General features: G+C 35.7%; 1 protein-coding gene across 6 annotated transcripts in view; it reads right to left on the reverse strand.

Moving 5' to 3' along the window:
* LOC120634529 (zinc finger protein 628-like) overlaps positions 1–18,305 on the reverse strand; it is a 154,962-nt gene that overhangs the window by 96,830 nt on the left and 39,827 nt on the right. For 4 of the 6 annotated variants that reach the window (XM_039905208.1, XM_039905206.1, XM_039905207.1 and 1 more), the window contains exons 1-2: positions 14,981–15,004; positions 1,666–2,241 (exon numbers count right to left, since the gene is read on the reverse strand). In XM_039905208.1, coding sequence (XP_039761142.1) covers positions 1,666–2,178 — 513 coding nt within the window. In that variant the 5' untranslated portion in view covers positions 2,179–2,241; positions 14,981–15,004. Of the gene's footprint in view, positions 1–1,665; positions 2,301–14,980; positions 15,005–18,305 lie in introns of those variants that run through there. The other 2 variants (XM_039905205.1, XM_039905209.1) reach the window with 2 other exon arrangements.

An 18,305-nucleotide genomic window follows, 5' to 3' on the forward strand; every position in this document is an offset into this window, starting at 1 on the left:
ACTTTTGGAGCATCAAATTATAGATAAAGTACCCAAACAATATTATCTGTACTAGATAGTACTAGAAGTACAGATAATATTTTTTATGAAGATATTTTGATGAACTGAGATTAACGTACTTCACAACTTGAAGGATGAATCGAGACAGGGCAAAAACAATACACTCCATTTGATAAGTCTTCTTTTAATTAAATTCTATAAATTATTGCAGTCCCTGCATAAATAATTTGTATTTTGATAGCAACCACTTCATCCGAGAACCAACATCCATAAAATATTAATAAAACAAGTTTTAATTAACCGTTGTCTAAAAAAAATTAAACCACAAAAGAGCAACGCGTTGAACCGTTAAATCTCTATTCCCCAAAAAAAATCTCGATGAATACGAAATAGGAACGTATCGAAAACCGGTTCCAAATTCAAACAATGTTAAAAACAAAAAAAAATGAAATGGGAACAGATTCGCAGCAACAAATAACTGTCAACACCCCTTCCGTGAAACAAAGCAGTGGAAAAAAATTAAAAAAATAAAATTACAAAGAGCCCCTAATCCGTGCCGTGGGAAACAGACAAATGCAAGGTAAGCGAATCCGAAACTAATTTAAAAAGTAATATTCTTTTGTCTTCCATTTTCAAATTTTAATTTAAGAACACATGCACCGCAGTTAGCATTCATTACGCTTCGATATTCAAATTATCTTTTTTTCTTTTTTAAATTGTAGAGTAAATAAATATCAGATAACGGCTAACGATAACGCGTTTATAAAACCTTCATATCATACGCCATATGTTCTAAACAAACATTTGTAGAAACGGATAACATGAATTACAAAATGCAAAAAAAAAATGGATCCAAGTATTGACAAGTTGATCACAACAATACAGAAATAATAGAATTACCAGTGATTACATTAATTTACATATCCTTTGTAAGACCGGATGCGACATAAGGACAAAAACGATTTAATAATAAGTTTGACGCGGCCCTTAACCCTTTCTTGGCTAACAAAAGCTTTACAATATGTTGCGTTTGCTTCTTGTATCTTTTTTTTAAGGAAGTAAGGGATCATTCAAATTTGGAACGAGTTTTGTGAGACCTCGCTGAGGTCAGTCTATCTACATGTTTTGGAGAAGATACACGTTGCCTTGTTTATAAATCGAAAATAAAGTTTGTGATTTCTTAAAAATCTGAATACAACGTATTGTGCAATTCGATAAAATTACGCGATTAAAGTTTTCCAAGTTGTATACTCGTATTATAGAGAACTCAAAAAGGAAATCCGAAGAATATAAAGGTACCATAATCGATACTTATAGGAAACTATTGAATTTATATTTCACTTTGATATTGGTTCAATCAAGACATTATGATACTAATAATTTAAAATCGTATAACGCATAAAATATTATTTGGTCACTTGTATTTGCCGGCGGAAAGTTTCAGACAGTTTTCTTATAAAACTTATTCAACTGCATTTCTTATCAGAAATTTAAACATTAAAGTTTTAATGAACTGCAATTGTAATTAAAAGTATTAAAATTTTGATTACTTTTTTACACTTTTTTTTTCACTGTGTATTGCTCTTCGAAAATTGCTTCGAAACGTGCTATCAAATTACAAAGTATTCACTTCGAGTCTTAACACCACAAACGTAAGGAACTCACCTGTATTTCACTGACAAGTTTCTCAGCCATGATCTTGTGGTCCGGCGTGACTGGCGGCTGCGGGGTAGGTGGTGCCGGGCCCGCCTGCTGGTGATCGGCAGGCTCCTGCACAGGTGAGGCGGGCCGGCTACGGTTCCAGAAGTCCATCTTAAACCGCTGTGCCTCGCTCTGGATGGCCGGGATGTGAAGCGAGAGCGGCGCGGCACGGAGGTCCAAGGCACTGCCTCCCGCAGCCGCCTCGCTGCCCTCGGCTGCCGTCATCTTGAAGGAGTTGTGCAGCCAGCTGGCCACGAAACTGTCTTCTTCCTTTGGTGGCTCCAGGAGGCGCGGGAACGGCGGCGCGGCGCTCGGCTCAAACGCGCCCTCGCCGCCGACCGTCTCACCCTCCTCAGCTATTTTCGGTACTTTAGCCTCCCGCGGTGAGTCCTCTACTTCCGCCTTCCGATAATCATGGAGGTCCCTGTACCTCTCCTGGAGCGCTAGGGATATGTTCTCATTGAAGTATTTCAACATTAATTCCAGCTTCGGGCGAATCGTCACGAGGATGTCGTCGGGGTCATGCGACGCGCGACGGACCTGCGAACAGTCAGCGGATCAGACGGCTGGGTCCTCCCGAGTTCGGTCTAAGTTCGCGGGTCGAGGAGGGACCGGAGGGAAAGCGGAAGCGAGACCTCCTTGAGGCGCGGGCGGGCGACGACTAACTTCTTGGTGGAAAACTTGAGCGCCGCGACGCTTTCTTGCGGGGAGGGGCGGACGCGCGCGCCTCGCGAAGACGCCGCTCCAACTAGCAAGACGCGGCGCCGCCCCCGCCGCCTTAGACGCCAAGAAGAACATCCCCACCGAGGCCGGGCGCACGCGCCCCGCGTTTTTTCCGCGGAAAAATGTGTCCGGTCAAGGAAAAGACGGTCCGGCCGGCGAGGCCACGTGCGGCCGCCGCGGCGCTCGGACTTGGCCGGCAAGGACCGAGCGGACCACGGCCGAAATAAGAACTATTAAAAAGGGCGCCAAGCGAGGGTCGCCCCTCTCGCTCGTCCGACCCCGAGCGCTTCCCACCCTTGTGTTAGAACGGGACGGGTATTGCTCACGATTTTTTTCTAAGCCGCTATTAGTGAGGGAGGAAATAGAAAAGAATGGGTTCTTTCGGATTTTTTTTCTTATTGCCCCGTCTCGCTTGCTCTCGTGGATATTTGTATAGCGCCGTCTCGCGGCGAGTTTTTAAGTAATTCTTTCCGTTCCGCCTACTGTACTATTGAATACTTTTTTTCCTATATTCAGGCGGAGCTTAGCTTATGGGGTATTAGCCAACGACCTTTTAATATCGCGTTTTTTCCTTATTTTACCTAAACTTGGGAATTTGTTCTGAGATACCACCTATTTCTATTGATACCTAAAATCCCAAAACTTACACTATTTATAAGGAAAAAAAACAAAAACTACTAATTACTAATATTTAAATTTTCATTTTCAGGTACAAGGTGCGATCGCAAACTTTTATGCCACGAAGTATATTTTCGGAGTAATTCATAAATAAACCTTAGGTTCTTATCTTTGCGTTTTGTTTGTGTTGAACCCCTTCCCAATGTTGCCGTAGCGAAACTTATCGCAGTGCTACCCTGCGACAGATGGCGTAGCCAGTAGCGTGCTACGAGATTGTCTACGATGTAAGTCTTTTCTTGAAACAATTCTTACTGAGAAACATGGTAGTAGAGATAACTTACTGCATAAGAATAAGTGAATATGCATTTTTTTTCGGGATGTTACTTAAAAATTATAATATGGGTTTATTGCTAGCTTAGGAACAGATGTGTTTAACTGCTGATAGTTTTAGTTTATTTCAGGTTCTTATGAATTTACTTAAGCATATGTCCCAAAAAATATTACTTATTTTAATCAACCAACTTTATTAATACTATTAAATGATGCACCTTTTTTATTTTTTATTTATTTATTAGCTTTCCAAAGGAAACAAACAGTACTATTACATATAAGTAATGCCGTATTTTTGTATCACATAAACGAATGAAGTTTCCACAACTTAGTTATACATGAACGATAAGATTAAAAGGAATTGAGTACCAAGTAAAATTTATACAGAAAAATTAAAGAAAAAAAAAAGTTATAAATTCATAACAAAAATAATACCCGCCTTAGTTGGTTTTGGGCTTCTTGTGTCTAGTAGCTTTAGTTTTAAGTTAACAATATTTTATGAACGCTTCATAAGTGCCTGTGATAAGCTTACATAAATAAAGAATTTTTAATTTGGATTTGAATTTTGAATTATGAACGAAATTATAAATTGCCAGTGATATCTCTACATGCTTAAATATTTTTTAAATTTCGAATTAACCTAGGAAAAAAAAAATAGGTAGTTCGGTACGCATATCAGCAAAGACATACCCAAGTCATTAGCAAGACGTTTTAATGTGCGTACAGACAATGTAGCTATAATGATTACCGGGCGTGGCTACAATACTGGGAGTGACTAGCCTTTTTTCTCGTCACGGTCGGTTAACACGCTTTTTGACCGCCTTCATTCTAGTGTTTGCAATGTGTAGACGCAATTCTATAGTCGTTGAATTGCTCTTTATTAAAAAACTTCATAAATCCAGCAAGTAGGTAATTAAAAATAAATGAAAACTCTACTGACGAGCACTGCGCAAATTCTCACTTTTGAAAATGCAGCCGCCATTTTAAACGTAAAAAAATATCGCCTTTTTCACACGGGATCTTTAAGACATCTAATATATTAAAATCTTTTCTAAGTATTTAGAAGTTATGGTGGAATAAAGAAACTAACAAAAATATTGACGACACCCATGGTGCAGTGATGATCGCTGTGGTCTTATGAATTTAAGTAACAGGTTCGATCCCAAAGGGGTAATTTTGGACTTTATAACTACCTAGTTTCTGTGCTCTGGTCTGGTGACGTGCCGCCAAGCAATTTTGCGTTGCAGATGCCGCGAAGAACCGATTAGAGGTAGGGTTTTAATATAACTGCTACACTAACATGTTAGCCCGTTACCTAAGATGGTATGTCAGCATATTAAGTACTTGGCGCCACATACAATTTCAGTTAAATACTAACTTGTAGTAGAATAAAGAAAAATACATGAGCTCTAAAAGCAATCATCATCATATCAACCCATTACACAGGACACGGGTCTCACACAATGAGAATCGTTTAGTCCACCACGCTGGCCCATTGCGGATTGGTGGACCTAAAAACAATAATATAATATATTTATTTAAACTATTTATTTGTAAACCATTACACTGTTAGAAATATAAAGGAGGAATAGGGAGATACACAAAAACTGGAGTAGAATACAAAAGGCGGCCTTATCGCTTAGAAGCGATCTCTGCCAGGCAACCTTCGGATAAGAACAACAAGAGCGAGAACAATATATATTGATGAATCGTAAAAACAACTTGGTTGTAAAATCCAGAAAGATTTTGGTACGGGAAGTATTGCTTGAAATTATCACCCCATACATCAAAACTGTTTGAACTCAAAAAACCTTGTCTTTGAGATAATCTGATTTTATGATCGCTGATTCATACGGCTGAAAACGCAACAATATGTGAATAACTAATTTACATAGCTCTTCGAAGATGAAATATAAAAAAGAGTGAAACGGATCCACGTGTATTTCCAGATACGCATATCTTTTATAAAAAAGCAACCTTGAGGTTAGTTCTTATCAAAGTTTAAGAACAATTACTTAAAACATTTATGGTTCTTTCCAAATAGTCACACTTTGATAAAAAAACCCTCGTTAATACCGGATCAAATTTAGGTTCTTAACAGAAGCACCCAATTAAAATAAAAAAACCCTATATCCAAAAAGAGGCTAGATTTATGCATTTTTTTGGCATATCTTTTGTAAAAAAAGCAACCTTGAAATCGGTTCTTATCAAAGTCGAATAGCACTTCGATAACAACCCTCCTTTATAGTGGTGCATATCTAGATTCTACCCAAAGAAGAGAACCCAAATACCCAATTATAATGAAGAACCTTGTATTCAAAAAGACTTACCACAGGCAAGATCACCAATATATGTTTTTTTATTATCTTACAGTGATGGTGATAACTACATTGGCTAACTTAAAATTAAAGCTACGAGGGTTCCAAACGCGCCGTGGTCGATATCTCAGCACAACAACGAAGCAACCCTTCTCCGATGCGAACCATAAGGGTTTGGCGTTTAAAATGGGTTCCGATTAAAACAGTTTGCAGCAGTGGGCTGTGCTGTCTGAGTCCAAGGCTGTGGGTTAAATTTCCACAACTGGAAAATATAATTGTTTTTCAGTGCCTGGGTGTTTATTTGGTAGTAGTAAAAATATTCCTTAGTCATCTTAGTATCCATAACACAAGTTACGCTTGCTTTGTGGCTAGATGGCGATGTGTGTATGGAAAAAGAAAAAGTTGATACAATAAAAGGACTTCATATTTAATCTAAATGTATATTTAGGTCAATGCTTGTAATAAATTTCTGATTATAAACTTTATAATCGTTAGAGACTACTATTTTATCGAGTTTATAAAATTTTGCACAGAGATTAATTATTTTGTGGAATAAATAGCACATATGTTTTTTTTTATCCCGGAAAATGCACGGAGATAATTTTATTTTTGTTTTTCTTTTGACCTCAATTTTCTGACATCGTTATTAATTTTAAATTAAATTTATTGGACATCAATTTCTAGAATTGTAATATAATAACTGCTACAATGCTTTAGTATGACACTATAAATCTCAGAACATTATTTTGTATAATTGATAACAAGAAATAATAATAATAATAGTTTTTAATTCAGGACAAATACCCATATGAGAACAAAAATACAAAACATTTACAACAACATTTTTTGTATTATTTGCAATTTTTAATTGATTTAAGTTAGTATTGATTTAAGAATTTAGTCTACACAAATTTACTTATCTTCACAGTATGTGAAGATAAGTAAATTTGTGTAGACTACGATCTTAAATCAAATAAATTTATTCACAGTATGTGAAGATAAGTAAATTTGTGTAGACTACGATCTTAAATCAATACTAACTTAAATCAATTAAAAATTGCAAATAATACAAAAAAAATTAAAAACAACATTAAAATTTTATATTTAAAAAAATATCAATGGCCAACGAATTAGTTTGGCCATCCAAAGGGGCAATGCTGCCAGCATCTTAGGAACTGTGCCTCGCTGCGGTGGTTTCGATGACGTTTTATATAGTTTATTTTAGGTTTTTTTTATAAAACAAATGTGAAAGAAATTAAATAAATATCTCTATTAAGAACTAGGTCCAATGATTTGTCTTAGGTGTTTATAATATAAAGTACACTTTGTTATTGTCATCCTAGGAGCAGGTGATATTTAATTTAAAACGCACATAACTTCGAACTTAACTTCGTTAGAGTGCGTGCTGTGGTATTAACCCGCTTCGCCCGATATTGAAACCGAAGTCCTAACCAACTAGGCTATCACCCCTATATTCCATAAATTTTTACATAACCAAATTTTATTATAAAACACAATAAACGATATCGTAAAAGCAATATCCGGTCAAATAAACTTGTTCCATTGACCCTACGTACTTTAGGGGCCTTGCCACAATGGCTGTAAAATGCTCATATATTTTTAGTAGTAGGTACTAGAGCTTTTTTTGACAGATCTTGTCCGGGGTATTACTACTGCCAAACTTCAGTGTTCCGGTCTGGAGGGCGTTTGTTCAGGCCCACCTGGACAAACGCCCGTGCTTGGTCATTTATTACTTTAAAAGATGTTTTCATCTTACAACAACTTCTGTAGACATTTTAATTTGAAATTGTCAACTTTTATTTTTAACTTCCGACGCATAAACGACGGCGTGTTATAAGTTTTACGTGTATGTATGTGTGTGTCTGTCTGTCTGTAGCATCATATTTCCGGTACGGATGAACACATTTTGATTTAGATTTTTTAATTGAAAGGTGTATTAGTCGAGAGTATTCTTAAGTATGTTTGATGAAAATCGATCCCAAATGGCCGCCGAAACAAAATTACAAATTAAATTTTTTTTTAATACCCTACTGCCCATGTGGGTAACAAATGAAAAAACTGGACTAGTATTATAATGTACACTATATATAAAAACGGGGGATTTAAATTTTTAAATCATTTTAAATAAGCCTATATTAATTCACTTATCAACAAATCGCAAGGGATCTTGCAAGACAGAGAGTTCTCTATAACGTTTTGATGTGGTTCTGACTAATATTATAAATACGATAAACGGGCTATCCAACATTGAAAGAATTTTTCAAATCGGACAAGCAGTTCCTAAGATCATCGCGATCAAGTAAACAAACAAACTCTTCAGCTTTATATATTTAGTATAGTAGAAATGGTACGACGATATAAGAGAGTGGACCGGACATACCTACTTGGAATTGAAAAATATGTAACATCAGCATTCGATTTTCCACCGGCTGACCTCCGAACTTCAAAATGAAGATGGCACCTAATGATGATGATGATATTTTAGTATACGAGATATAATATGATTTGTGAATAAAAAAAAAGAAGAAAGTATGGAACCATTCGGGAACACGTCGCTCGGACTCGGGACAGCTGTTAAGCCTTAATGTTACACTTTTATATTTCATTTACTCTGTATCCTGTGCTACAAGTACTAGAACAGCTATAAAGGTTAGTACTCTTCCCTTTTTATCAACCGACCTGGCGCAAAGCTCTGGTTTCTTGGATTCAATTCCCAATGGATACCTTTTGGGAATTCATAAGTTACCAGCTGATGCCCGCGGCTTCTTACGAACTTTTTTGGTTTTTTCATAAATCCTGCGGGATCCGTACATTCTCCCGGGATAAAAAGTAACGTACATGTTATTCAGGGTATAATCTATCTCCATTCCAAAATTCAGTCAAATTGGTTCAGCAGTTTTTGTGTGAAAGAGTAACAAACATCCATCCATCTATCCATCCATCCATCCATCCATCCATCGCAATGGTGTGTGAAGTCTACTAATCCGCACTTGGTCAGTTTGGTGGACGATAACCGAAACCTTTCTCATTCTGAGAGGAGACCCGTGCCCTGTATTTTTTTTTTATATTTACTATGACAACACATACATCGCCATCTAGCCCCAAAGTAAGCGTTGCTTGTGTTATGGGTACTAAGATGACTGATGAATATTTTTATGAATAATATACATGAATACTCATAATATAGATAAACACCCAGACACTGAAAAACATTCATGTTCATCACACAAACATGTTCCAGTTGTGGGAATCGAACCCACGGCCATGGACTCAGAAAGTAGAGTCGCTGCCCACTGCGCCAATCGGCCTTCAGTCATCAGTGGCCCATAATGAATTGATGATAGTGATCATGATTATTTAAGAACTCAGCTGTGTTTATTTAAATTAATATAAATACACTACGACATTATACACGTCGTCATCTAGCCCCCGCTTGTTTTACGTGTACTACCATGACCTATGAATATTTTTATGAATAATATACATAAATACTTATAATATAGATAAACACCCAGACACTGAAAAACAGTCTTGCTCATCGCACAACATTTTCCAGTTGTGGGGATCCAGTCCACAGCTTTGCACTCCGAAAGCATGGTCCCACTGCGCCAATCGGCCGTCAATTTCTGGCAAAATGTTACCAACAAGCTGCGTAGAAACTGGGAATGGGGTATCAGAAAATGTCTGGTTAATCAGTAACATTCATTTAGACAGTCCTTATATAACTTTATCATCTTTAATCTCATTAACGAGCGAAGATATATATTTTCTCACGTAACGAAGTAACGACCAACAAAACACATATCAAAATTCAAACGAACAAAACATCTTTTATCTATAATCTCAGTTTCTCATGGATAACAAAGGGAATCTCGGTTCTAAACGCCGGTTCGGACCGGTTCCTACCTTTGACAAAAGGTAAAAACAAAAAAAAATTAGCACCCTTGTACAGTTATAACTATTTGAGATTTTAATTTGCATATGCCAAAGGGTCAGCATCAAAAGTGTGTTTTTTATGCGGAACCGATTTGACAATACGTACTTAGGTTACTTTTGTTTCCATTTTCAAAATTCTATAGGCTTATATAGCTGTTATTTTGTTTTATGAAGACATATTAAATGGGTTGCCCACCAGGCAACATTGGTGCAGCGTGGTGGTTCTATGCTCTTCCCTCAAAACATTCAGTAATGGACCTCTTGGTGGCAGAGCTCGTACTACCCACCAAGCTTATTTCTGCCGCTAAGCAGCATTGTTGCAATGCTGTGTTCCGGTGGGAAGGGTGTGGTTGCCGGTGTGATTACATATTGAATAGAAATACATAATATACTAGCTGTTGCCAGCGACTTGGTCTGCGTTTCATTTTGTTTTTAAAGCATTCAGTATCGGTAAACCTTAAATTAGTATAGTAGTATTATATATATATAACATGTGACTGTCAATTAATTATAGAAAAATAATTTGCAATAAAATAAAATTGCGACTATAATTAAAAATCTAAACTATCCTATCTCTTAAGTTGGAACAGACTGCTCACGGTGTGCCAATATAATTTAAAATCGGTTAAGTAGTTTAGGAGTCCATCGCGGACAAACATCGTGACAAGAGATTTATATATATTAAGATTATGGAAATTAAGCTTAATTTGCTGTAGTCCGCGAACAGCAGTAGAATCTGTGCTTTGTAAACTTAACAATTATTCATTGTAAAGTCAACATCTCCTGAGGATGCTCCGGAGTGAAAAGTGCGTGAGAGGGTACATTGCCGAGGATCTGTTTGGTGTGGATTATACAGAAGAAATTATAAATTACACCATACAGATTCTCCTGCTGTTCGCGGAGTATAGCAAATTAAGCTTAATTTTGATAATATGGTGTGATTACAACTCGAACTCTGTCCCCACACTGGGCTACCACACTTTATTTTCATACAGAAGAACACATAAGCAAAACAAACTATAGGTAATATTAATATGAACGGAGAGAAAATAGATAGTATAAGTGCAGACGAAGTCGCATGGAATAACAAGGTTAATGCCTAGCTTATGAGAACGATACAAAAGTTATTATGAAGAGGGTTAATGATGCAAAGCACTACGCTCACGCACCGCGACCTATTTTTAATGATTTTTGGTGAACTGTGAAGGGTTCATGTGAGGTGTATGGCGACGGCTTTATTTTTGATTATTTATGAAATGAAATATTTATTTTGCTAAATATGGGTAAATTATTGGTGTTTAGGATATAAAGTTCCAACATATTCTGGTAATACATCAACATGCAAAATTTAGACATTAAGTCATATTAATAGATAATAATCTTATTTGTTATCGATTTAAAAAAAACCAAGCAGCACAAATAAACGAAAATTCTTATTTATCAAATTCTCGTGTCGTAGAGTTCGGGGATATACGCCTCCAAAACGGCTTCACCGATTCTTGTAAATTTTTATTTTGCATATTCGGTACGTCTGAGAATCGGTCGTTATCTTTTTTTCATAATATTGTTTTTGTCTTTTTTGACATAAAATAATATTTGTATTTTCAAATGATTGGGGATCCTTAAATATTTAAAGAAACCCCAAAATAAGCCCAAAAAAAGTCGCGTGCAAAATTTGAAATTTTTTTTATTTGGTGTGTTTATTATTATATTATGATTTTTCATATTATACTGTTCATGCCCAAAAAATGTAGATTTATGTAATTTTTTTTTCTCGCCAACCCGCATCGGAGAAGCGCGGTGGGTCTATGCTATTGGAGACGACTCCTGTGCCCAACAGTAGGACGTTAATGGGCTGCGGATGATGATGGTGTATTTTTGGAAATCAGTTTGATGTCGTTAATCTTTTGTAGAGAGCGGCCAGAAAAATGAGTATTGAAAGAAGTTTTTGTTACTCCGGTACATACCATAAATTGGTTACCAAAAAATTGTTGAGAGATTGCCCAAGAGTATTTTTATTGTTGATAAGTTTATTTGTCGGGCTGCTTTTCTTGAAGCAACAGATCAACGGATTTGCGTGATTTTCTATAGATAGTTATAACAATGAAAAGTGACATAAGCCATTTTTTATCCCAAGCCGTTTGTTAATGCGTATTAGATATAGCAAGGATAATTTGCTCAAAAAAGTTTCTATTTAACTGATATTACCTTAATACGACTGTACGTTTTTTTAAAACTATATTTATTTTCAACCTCATCTTATCCTTAAAAACTCCTTACCTAAAAGAACAGAAAGATTTTTTCTTCCAAAAAAAAAAAAGCATAAATTCTTGAAGAGAAAACCAGGAAACGAACTCCTTTTCCATATTTAGCGACCAAGCAAACTTAAAACGTTATTGATGGTACTATTCCGTGACAAGTGATACCCGCCGTTGAAACAAAGCCGTATGTCTGTCTGTGTTGGGATCGATAACTACGTAACTGAATTCTTAATATAACGTCACGCTTCTTTTAAATTTAATTAATCAATCGATCGATAGCCTATAACAGTCCACTGATGGACTATAGGCCTCTCGCAAAGGGAGCCGTGATTGCAGTACATGGTAGTGGTAGCACAAAATACACTGCTGTTAAATTCTCTTAGTCGCCTCGTACGACGCCCGCGGGAAGAGCAGGTGTGCACTCCTTTTTTGCGCTTTTTAGTGCCACTCCAGCACCTTAGGACCAAAGCTTTTATTAAACACCTCCTCTTTCAAGCAATCTGCGTTTTATAATTTCTGAGGTTTCTCTGGTCTGAATTGGTGGGAGGCCGTTACCACCCTACCGACCAAGACGTGCCCCGTTCGATGTCGCGTAGAAACCGATAACGGTGTGGTTTAAATATAACTGGCATACTCCATAACAGGTTAGCCCGGTATCTTAGGCTGCATCATCACTTACCATCGTGAGATTGCAGTCAAGGCCTAACATGAAGTGGAAAAAAAAACATAAGCTTTTTATATATATAGGTATACGGTGATAGCGCATTGGGTAGGAGTTTGACTTGAATTTCCGAGGGCCTCACCTCTAACTTTTCTAAGTTAATTTTGCGTCTTAAGTAATTAAAATATCACTTGCTTCAACGGTGAAGGAAACATCTTGTCATCAAAGTCCAGGTTTTAGAACGAAAACTAGGGTAGTCGGCTTCAAACTCTTAATCACATCAAATCAAATCATTACCGGGCCACTACAGAGCACGGGTGTCCTCCCACATTGAGAAGGGTTTAAGGTGCAGCCGCCATGCTGGCCCAGTGCGGATTAGTGGACTCCACACACCTTTGAGAACATTGTGTAGAACTCTCAGGCATGCAGGTTTCCTCACGAGGTTTTCCTTCACCGTTGAAGCAAGTAATATTTACTTACTTAAAACGCACATAACTTAGAAAAGTTGGAGGTGCGTGCTGGGATTCGAAATCAGCCCCCCGAAAGTGAATTCGAGCCTCTGCCCAATACGTGGTCACTGCTTCTCAGTAATTCCTTATAATTACACGGTTCGTAATTTAGTAAGAAGATATGAAAAAAGTATTTGAAAAAAAAAAATACTACAAGCATATTGTGAAAAAGTTTAACATTTCGTAGTTTAGCATATATTTGAGCCAGTTATAAATTTTAACGTAACTGATTCAGTTACAGAAACAATTACAAATGTCCAGTTACTAAACGGTGACTTAAAAAAGCGGAAGTAAAAGAAAAAGTGTGAAAAAGCGCCCCATTGAAATCGACCGTTAAACAGTAGCAAAGTAGCAATTTACACTCACGTTAAAAAAAGTAGAGCAAAAAACGCACCCTGTCTAAACACTGCGTGTCAATACAAAACCGCTTCTAATCGTTAAAAAAAATCATTTAATCTGACACATTTTAGAGTCCACAAAAGGGAGCAAAGAAAAAACACCACCCCTTGCATTTGGAGCCAATAAAAAAAACCGTGTTCGACATCGTTTGAAAAAAGAACGACTTAATTGGTGGTACGCGTGCCGCCCTACTTTTTTTTTTAATTTTTTTGCCGTCGCCTCCATTGAGTAACTTTTTTTTCCTTCACTCGGCCGTGGGGTGCATTTTTTGCGACAATTAACGAATGCACGCCGTTCAGCCGACAAATTATTTAAGATTATAACCTTTTAGACTCTGTTAGCGCTGCATAATTTTACGCTATAATTTATGTGGGCCTTTAATTCGATGTTTTACAACGCAATCAAGTCGTGTTTTGAATATTACAAGGATTTTTTATTTCAATTTTAATTTTGAGAACTCAGCTGTTTAATTTTTTTTTGTTTTTATTTGTTAACCACGTGTTTTTTTTCTATAAATAATGTAGCATGTTTTATTAGTTTTTTTTTTAATTATATAAAAAAGCTGTCTTGTTATTTTTATTAAGTCCCAAGAATAATAAAAAAACGAATGCGTAAGGTTTTAATCTCGCCGAAAAGCCACTTTGGCTGCTTTTATAATTAAGACTACGAGACTTCCAGTTTAATTAGTAACCTAAGGATAGCTTTATCCCTAACTGTTATATAATTTTATTGCTAGTCCAAAAAAAAAAAGACAATCTGAAAAATTGACTCATTTTTTATGATGCAATTAATAAAAAATCGGTCATTTAGCGCATATAAGTATTTTTTAACCTTATATCATAAACCTGACGACTAATATCCGCATTAGTACTATATAATCTATCGCAATTGACATCTTAATTGGCTCGATAGTTAAAAAGTTACGACAAAACAAAACAGCCGCGTAAACTGATACACATCATTATAAACGGTGTAAAATTTTAACATTAAATAAACATTGACACTTTACAACTGAGGTATACGAGTAAATAAACCGATGCGACATACACTTTATAGGCCTTATAAATTTTATTATAAAACCCGCTACCAAAGAGATTAATTTTAAAAACTTCCCATTAAAAGGAAATTTAAAAAAAATTAAACTTATTATATTTAAAAAAAATTGAGAACAAAAAGCTTAAAATTTCATCTCATATCAAACAGTGACATCTATTGTTGAACAGCAAAAATAGTTATGATTCTCACTTTCCAATAAGAATGCGATCTCAAAATGAGAACGCGGATAGTATCTACGCACCTATAGTAGTAAATATTTATCAAATATCACTTATAATAAATCGCAAACTTGATGCAAAAAATTAGTATAAATTCTTACATTTTTGTCCTCCAAACTTTCTTGAATATTCATACTAAAAAAGCACTATGAATAACTGTATTTTGAATAAAAACCCGAAAATGTGTGGGATGAAAAAATAAAAGTATTACGTAACTGTGGAAAATTACCTTCAAACGTGAAAAAACAACCGACCGGCAACGCGGCGCCTTATAAAATTTCCATTTAAAACACAGTGTTCATTATCTTTTTTCTAACGAAAAAATACTATTTAACGCGTCACTAAAGATCTATAACACATATCCTACATTTCAATTATAAACTTAATGTTAATTGTAATAAATTATGTTTTGAATTAAACTAATTTGCTACTTATGTCACCAAGAAATGCGGAGTCGACTTCTTGGACTACTTTATTAGTTGATAGGGAAGGGGTGATGTATTTACATAAAAATTTGGAGTCAAAAATTTGACTAGAAAACAGTTAGGGGCATCGTTGTCCCAATCGACTGATATGATTGTTTTATAGGAATACATTTTATCATCTCCGTCATTATTTTTGCTTACCCATTAACGGCCCACTACAGGCCACTGGTCTCCTCTCCGAATTAAAAGGGCCATCAGGCCGTCTACTACGCTGGCAAAATGCGGATTTCTATACTTCACACGCCTTTGAGAACATTATGGAGAATTTTCAGGCATTCTGGTTTCTGCGCAATGCTGCCTTCACCGTCAAAGCAAGTAACATTTTATTGCATAAAAGCAGCAAATGAAAAGCTGAAAGTGCGGGTCAGGAATTGCAGTCATTGAATGGGATTGCTGGCGAATTGTGGTCCATTTGGCAAATACTGATTTGGAGTGAGAAGTCAGAGTTTCTAGAAAGTTTCTGCACATCTGGAGTATGATAAGGCGGTTGCAATGCACGGGAATTATTTCATACCTTACGAAAATAAAGCAAGAAGAAGCAAGAAGCAAAAATTCCTATTCAACAGGTACCCTAACAAATTTTGTTTTAGGCATTCGACCTTTTCTTATATAAATCGTAAACATTGTGTTGTGCTTTATTATTCTAAGTCCATTAATTGTACGAGCTATTTGGAAGCAATAATATTACCCCAACAGAGTTTACCTTAATGTATAAGTCAATGACAAAATTGAATTCGAATATCACATTGCATTTCCGACTAAGGACGACGCGTAGTCGACAGGCTCGTTGCATAATTGCATTATAAGCACATCACTAATTGCATTTGTGAGCGTCTTATCAGCTCTCCTACGTATGTAGATAAAATTTTGAAAAATTCTCAACTTTTCCGCGATAACCCCGCCCGGGCGTGCAGAAAAAAGCTTACTGCGCGCATCTATAGTGTGAACTCAGAATCTTCATTTATACTATTATATTATTAGTATATGAAGGGTAAAGTAATAAATGTACAATCGTAAGCTTTAAAAGATAAGTGAAATGAAGGATTAGCAACTAGTATAACTTTAATTGTATAACTGTGATACATTTACATTTTATTGTTACGTGTATTACTGCGATTCTTAAGATTGCACTCGTTTTGTATTTCCCAAACTTGCCAATATAATTAATTAATCATTTAGTTACTGGGCTAATCGGTTAAGCTAGCAGTATTTTATCATTGAAAAATAAAAAGCCTTCTTTGGACGCTTATCAATTAAGCTTTTCATTTTTGGCTCAATGGTTTCTTTACGTCGAGCTATTAGATACTGCAACATAGCTTACTGGTTTAAACTGTGAACCCCAAACTTACAATATAATTCTAATAGGATTCTGATTAATAAAATAATTTATAGTACATTATTAAATATATTGGAGGTTCTAATATGCATTATTTTTAATGCGATGAGAAAATTTCTTTGGCTGAGTTGAGCTATTTTGGGTAAGCGCGAAACTTATGTGTTCGCGTCAAGGATGACTATGACACGTTCTTAGTTATTGCGCCAGATAACCGAGGCGTACTTAAGCTTAAAACTTTTTTAAAACGGTTGTTTAAACTACACGAACCCTATCAAGTTTTATACAAATAAACATCTGATGTGTGCATTTTGTAATAAAATTTATAACGCTTGTGGTTTTTATTATCTACAAAAACTATTTATCGATGGGTACGTTTATGCCACATATATCACGATACTGAGTGTAATATTAGATTCACATATGCCTAAGTATAAACAATGCACTATATCGTGGTTTCTACCCAATTGATGAATTTATTAATCACATAAAAGCTTGAATGCAGGTTTTTATAGGTCACAATATAGAAAAATGATTGTTAAACTGTAAAAAAAAATCCCGGGTATTTTTGGTAGAACCTGCCTTTTGAACTGTCGGTAGAGTCACTACAGACAGACAGACTTGGCGTTTCCAAAGTGCTTTTAAAATGTATGCATTCTAAATTTGACTTTGAATTGAAGCTCCGATGAATCATTCAAAAAAAACAACACTCCTCAACCTACACTATGAATGCGACACATCTTATAAATAAACGGTATGACCGACAAGTATTTATTATTTGCTGTTATGTTATCATTCCCGACATAGTATTATTGCATGTGTTGTCACCCTGTGAAGATAGGCTGTCTTTGTGAGCGTCTAGATAACTCCAATCTAGGTGCGTAGATACTTAAACTAGCTGGTATAACCTGACCGAATTAAAAGTACTTGCACTATAATAAGATCATATTTCAAGATAGTCTGTGCTAGATACACGCTACACCTTGAAAGGCTGTTAGGTACTTATTTTAATTGTGATTTACTCTAACCAAAAACGTATGTATTTAACTTTTTGCTTTCCTATTAAGTTTTTAAAAGTTCATTGTAATTGGAAACTTATTTGAAATAATCAAAATCTAGAAACGCGCGCTGTGTTTTTTAACTAACAGGACAAAACACAGTATTTTTTTGTTTTTAAACTAGAGTAATTAATTTAATTACTTAATTATTACACTGAGATCTCCTTTTGAGCATATAATATACTTGTACCAGAAGGTTAAAGGAGTAGACAGTAGATAGTAAGCATGAATCTACTAAGTTTAAAAACAGTGTCCACCAATCTGCTCTGGACCAGCGTGTCGGACTACGGCCTGAACTCTTCTCATGGAGGTGTTCCAAGCCCTGCAGTAGGTCGGTAATGGGTTGATATGATGCATAGGAACCTTTTAAGAACCGGTATATATATTATATTAATTAGGTACACGATTGTTAGGAAAATATCATAAAATTTTTCTGTTGTTGTGAGTATAAAAACCAGAACTATTGCTAACAAGAAATTGTAATTTTTAACAAAATCATAATATATATTAGTTTATTATTTTTATATTTATTTTGTAAATATATTTTATTTTATGTTTTTATTTGTGTATATTTTGTTTATGTATTCGTATGTTATTAGAATGTAGGTTTATAATAATTTTACACCACCTATTTGTTCTCGCTCTTGTTGTCTCCTAATCCTAAGGTTGCCTGGCAGA

This window comes from Pararge aegeria, chromosome 24 (genome assembly GCF_905163445.1).
Source record: "Pararge aegeria chromosome 24, ilParAegt1.1, whole genome shotgun sequence".
Taxonomy (NCBI): Eukaryota; Metazoa; Arthropoda; class Insecta; order Lepidoptera; family Nymphalidae; genus Pararge; species Pararge aegeria.